The sequence below is a fragment of the Molossus molossus genome, unplaced genomic scaffold (assembly GCF_014108415.1).
Source record: "Molossus molossus isolate mMolMol1 unplaced genomic scaffold, mMolMol1.p scaffold_m16_p_1, whole genome shotgun sequence".
NCBI classification, from domain to species: Eukaryota; Metazoa; Chordata; class Mammalia; order Chiroptera; family Molossidae; genus Molossus; species Molossus molossus.
The window spans coordinates 164704428-164710140 of NW_023425344.1; the positions used below are offsets into that span (position 1 = coordinate 164704428).

The 5713-nt window shown below is 39.6% G+C and overlaps 1 protein-coding gene across 1 annotated transcript; it reads right to left on the reverse strand.

Moving 5' to 3' along the window:
• Positions 1-210: 210 nt before the first annotated feature.
• Positions 211-1233, reverse strand: GPR33 (G protein-coupled receptor 33). The gene has a single exon (XM_036252551.1). The coding sequence runs from the start codon at positions 1231-1233 to the stop codon at positions 211-213; it is 1023 nt and encodes a 340-aa protein (XP_036108444.1).
• Positions 1234-5713: the final 4480 nt, after the last annotated feature.

The following is a 5713-nucleotide window of genomic DNA, read 5'->3' on the forward strand; positions in this document are numbered from 1 at the left end:
CCCTTGACCAGGAATCAAACACGCAACCCTTTGGTCTGAAGGCTAATGCTCTACCACTGAGCCAAACCAGCCAGGGCTCTTATAGCCATTTTAATGTTCAGAATATAACTACAGTACAGCCTAGAGGTCTCTCTAACATAGGAACAATATTATTCAAAAGCACAGGATATATGTCTGGTAAGAGTTCATGTTTGCCCTGGGACACTGAATTTAAATGTAGGTTTCTGAATTTAGGTTTTGTGCTCTTTCTGAAGAATAATCCTCACTGAATGTTGATTCAAACAGAGCAAGAATGGACTTCTTGAAAACCTTTTTGAAGTCCTCCCCAATAAATAGATAGAGTGTGGGAGAAAAGACAGTATTGAAAGAAGTGGTAATCACTGTAAGCATCAAAGTCAACTGTAAAAGTAGAGATTGGGTCTTAGTGAGAAGTAAGCCTTGGTATACATGGTAGGGCATCCAACACACAAAGAAAGAGATAATGGCAGTCATGATGACTTTGAAGGGCTTGTTGGACTTAAATAGGTTCCTCTTTTTCATCTTTTTGGCTACTCTTCCATAACAAAAGGTAATGATGAAGAAAGGCAGAAGGAAGCTTAGCAAGAAGCGGCTGGTGAAACAGGCTACATGAATCCATTTCCCTAATGTTTGCATCTTTTTGCTTTCCCGGTTAGTAGACACAGCATAGTTAATTTGGCAGGTCACCCTTCCTTCATGGTCATCACGTGTCTCCCTGAAAACCAAATAGGGCATGTTGAGGACAGCAGCAGAGATCCAGAGTCCCAGGGTGATGCTGGAAGCCCAGCGTGGGGTTCGGTGCAGCTGTGACCACACTGGGTGGAGAGTGAGCAGGTAACGATCAACACTGATGGCCGAGAGGAAGAAAACCGAGGCTGAGATCCCTGTATACAAAATGCTGTTCAAGACCTTGCACATGGCGGTTCCCAAGCTCCAGCGATCGTCCTGAAGGTAGGAGGTGGTTATAAATGGCACGATCAATGTTGAAATAAAATATGAGAGAATGAGATGAAAAAATAAAATAGTATTGACAGTTTTTCTCATCTTGAATTTTAGTATCCATAGATAGAAACCATTGATGATAATACCAGTTATTGATGTCGAGAACAAAAGGAGGCAAACAATTAGTCTTGAGGCAGAAGCTTGGAAGTGAGTGCTGTTTCTTATTAATGTAGAGACATTGACCCGGTAATTGGAAGAGTTGATCAGATCCATAATTACTGGTGAAATGAGAAACTGAAAATAAGAACAAAAAAGAAGCAAAGAAAAGAATAAATATAGAAATTAAAATTTCAACAAACAAATTGACAATATTTTTTAAATGGCAAATATAATACTTCTACAATAACACAAATCAGATATTTTTCCTGAGGCCTTTACTTTGTTTTGTACGAAGAATTAAGATCAGATTAATTTGAGCATCAGAAAATGAAAATACTGCAAATGATATGAAATTAATGTGAAATGGATATTTTGACTTGGTTATATAATTAATTTAGGTAGCTAAACATCTTCTATTTACACATTAACCAGAAGTCTGGCCCTTCTTGATGAGCACAACTTCTTGAATAAGGCAGTATAGAATCAGTTTTACTTAACGAAGACTTGGTCAGGGCAAATGTTGCTAATGAAATTGAATAACAAAAATAACAACTGTTGCAAATGAGTGATCACGGGGAGCTATAATTAGAATTCTCTCATGAGCTAATTATATATAATAAATGCCATTATCTAGTATTCCAACACTGAGAAGGTAACTGGAAGAACCGATACTCACATGGGAGCTCTAGGCACCGTGAGAGTGTGAAGAGTCTTCAGAATCTTCAGCGAAAGAGGAAAGTGTACTTACTGCAGGATATAGCAGTGGGTTTTCTTACTTGGGGAGGGGAAAGGAGGAGAGAAGTCAAGGAACTGATATTTATTCAATTCTTGTTATATGCCAGGAGCATTTTATGAAAATCATTATTTTCCCTCACAAAGGTAAATATTTAAACAGAGTAGAAAGAGAGGCTTAAAATGGTTAAATTTCTTATGAATCATCACCTCCCATCATGCCTCCATTGTGGCAGGTTGGAAACCCTACCAGCTTTTTATTATTTCAAAGTTACTACTTTGAAAATTGATATTTCATGTCTGGTGTTTTGATAATGCTCCATGAATCAGAATATTTGATTATTCAAAATGTCCCATTTCTTGGTAAATGGTTCCTATAATATTGAAAATATAAACCTGAGAATGTTTTGGAAAACATCTATTATAACAGAGTCATATCCACAAATTGTTTATTGATAAATTGGATAAATCAATGGAAATTACTAGTGATGGTTCTTTTTTCCACTAAGTGAAAACATTCTACGAAGATGTAGAGAGAAGAAATAAAGTAATTGTTATTAAAACCACATTTACTTTAAGTTAATTCTGCCTTCTAAGGGAAGTGGCAAAGTTTTTCTCCAACGTAGAAAAATGATTTTTTCACTTCAGGAAAATACCTTAGTAGTCTGCCTTGGAAATAAAAAGTGAAGTCTAAGGATGTGGAATGAATAGGTGATGGTGAGTGAACAGTGGGAACCTGAGAAAGAGGTTGTGTGAAGGTCCTGGGACCACAAGAAGAGGGAGGAGGAGTGAGGATGGTCTTCAGAGAGGGGAACACAGGGAAAACATGGCAGGAGGTCAGGAGGCTTGAAGAGCATGAAGGGTCAATGAGGTATTCAGAAGTGCAGAAATTACACAGGGGAATGAAAATGAGGAGTGTTTAATACTCAGTTTTAGTCCATTTGCTATGCTTTGACCTGGTGTAATGTCTCTTCTCATTAATCACAATGGTCTTATGTGGGTGGTTGCTCTGGGGACTGGAAGGAGCAAAGCTTGTGTTCCCTCTTTGGGATGGAGTGGGATGGAGTGGGATGGAGAGAAGAGACCAGCAGCAGGAGGTAAGATATGAAAGAGATGATGAATATGGTGGAAACTGGACAGAAATTAGGGTATAGTAGATGAGGAGAAACAAAATCCCATGGGAAATTTCTGATAGTGTGTGTGTGTACCTGTGGTCTGTATACCTGCAGTGTGTTTATGTGTATATATGAAGCTGTATGGTTTCTGTGTGTGTCTCTGTGATGTGTTTTGGATCCATGGGGTACATGTGGAGCTGTGTGTGTGTGTGTGTGTGTGTGTGTGTGTGTGTGTGGTCTCTGTGTATATGCATATGAGAAAACTGTGTATCTGAATTATAGGGAAGATTTAAAAATGTGTAGCTGAACTCTAGAAGGGCATCTAATACTAATGTAAAATTTGGGCAAAATCAATGTTAGTAGTGGTTCTGAATATCATATAAAGTTTCCTAGGAACTTTGATTTATTGCACATCACCAGAAGATTTCATCATCCTTAGACATCTATTAAAATAGTTTTAAAGTACTTGAGTATAAATAAGTGGGGCAGAGCTTGGGCTCCAACATCCCACAGAACTGGGTTTTGATCCAACCTCTACCACTTGCCAGCTCTGTCTCTCTTTTTTTTCATCCTCACCCGAAGACATTTTTCCATTTTTTGTTCAGATAGAGTGGGAGGGAGAGAGAGGAAGAGAGAGAGAGAGAGAAACATCAATGTGAGAGAGACACATTGACTGGTTGCCACCCACATGACACCAACCGGGGCCCGGGACAAACTGCAACCGAGGTACATGCCCTTAGCGGGAACTGAACCCAGATCTCTCTGGACAACAGGCCGACGCTCTAACTGCTGAGCCAAACCAACTTGCCAGGTCTGTGAGCTTGGACTCTTAACTCAGAGTCTTTTTCATCTTCTAAACCACAATAAAGACTAAATGAAATAATGCGTATAAGTGACTTAGCTCCCTTCATGGCATGTATTCAGCAACTCTATAACTTTTCAGCTATGATTTTACTCAATTTGTTATATTAAGTCTAAGCAAGAGCCTCATTTTGCCTTTTTAATGCTGCAGGCCATGTTTTTTCCCTCCCAAAAGCTTTTCTACTGAATTCTAGAGTGCCATCAGATTCATAGTTAGTTTGAGGCCTTGCTATTGTGATACCTTCAGCACGAGTGGCTTTCGGGAAGAACCAAACCCCTCTGCTTGGGAGTAGGGGGGCATGCGAACCTCGGGAAGCTCTTCTGGAGTAAGCCTAGATGGTCTATTCAGATACTAGCACTAGGAACAACCTGCTGGCCCAGGGAATCGTACCTTTCAGTTACGATGGCAGATGGCCTTGGGTAGACCGGAGTGACTCCAAATCAGCAATCTTCTTTCCAGGGACAGAGGCAAAAATCAGTGACACTTCGCTTTCATTTCATCTACCTTTCCTCTTGGTAATGCTACTCCCCAACCTTGAACCTACTATTTAAATATTCACTGAGATCTTCCGGGATTTTTTTCCAGGTTCCTTTTTCTGTGGAAAACTTGTGGAGGTAGAGAGGTGAGCACTTCTTCAAGTCATTTCTCCTTTTTAAGGGGAGATTTAAAAAATCCCACAGAGTTCTTCTATTTAAGGCCACTAAGCTTGTCTCAGGTATTAAAACATGGATTGAAAATCACCTTTTCATAAGCAGTCATCCCACGAGGCACCCACTCTGTCTGAGTTCTAGAATGTTCCATAGCATATGGTTGCATGATATTGGGCACAAAGGGAGGTGGTAAATACCAGCCGCAGAAAAAAATAGACCCTGGAAATGAGCTTCCTAATCTTGCCGAAGAGAAAATGGTCAGAAAGAAAAACTTGAACACTGATTTTCACATTAAAATGCGATGGATGGGGACAGGCCAAAGATTACTATTATTTAGTTTGGAACGATACAGACTGACAGGCAGATCAGTTTGCATTAGTGTGATCGTTGAGAATGTTTGGAAAGAATCCAAAGTGTGTTACCATATCCTAGAAGATGATCTTGTTACAAAGAAATTCTATCACACAGGTAATACATTTATGAACTGACTGAGTCCTATGTATTCTATTTCCTCTCTCTCATCTATCTCTGACATTTTTGAGGATCAGCCTGTGTGCCGACCTGTGTCCTGATTTCTTTTCTGCTTGCTTTCCTCTTCATCTCTTCACCACCAGTGGAGAAAATACATCAAAACGGCAGCGTAGCTTAGGTGGCGAGGCTCGGGAATCAGTTACCCAGTCTGTGTCAGATTTAAAATGGTAAAGCTTTCACTGCTACTGCAGCCTTATTAAAAATAGACTTAAATTTTTGTTCTTAATTCCTTGGGGCTGTCACCTTCAACCTAAGCACTGAACTTTGCTTCAGGATACATTTTCAAACTTGCTACTGCATTTTATTATTATTTTTTATCCTCACCGAGGATATTTTTCCATTTTTGTTCAGATAGAGCAGGAGGGAGGGAGAGAGGGGGAGAGAGAGAGAGAGAGAGAGAGAGAGAGAAACATTGACATGAGACATAGAGAGGTTAAGTGATTCATAGTATGTTTCCACCAAGAAAGAACCAAGGGCTCCTTCCTTGCATAGCTCCTTCCTATGCTAGTTTAATAATAATAATAATAATAATAATAATAATAATGGGATTTGGACCAGGTTCTCCCTCCTCTACCCTCCACTCTATATTTCCAAATTTTTTAATTAGTAAAATTCAAAAATAAATATGTCCGGGACTAGTGTTCAATTTCACTCCTCACCTCCACCCGAACATGCACAAGGGCTAGTACCACCATTAAATAGCC

What these genes read in the sequence shown, in the direction of transcription:
- GPR33 (XM_036252551.1), bottom strand. Translation starts at nt 1,233, where the DNA reads ATGGATCTGATCAACTCTTCCAATTACCGGGTCAATGTCTCTACATTA.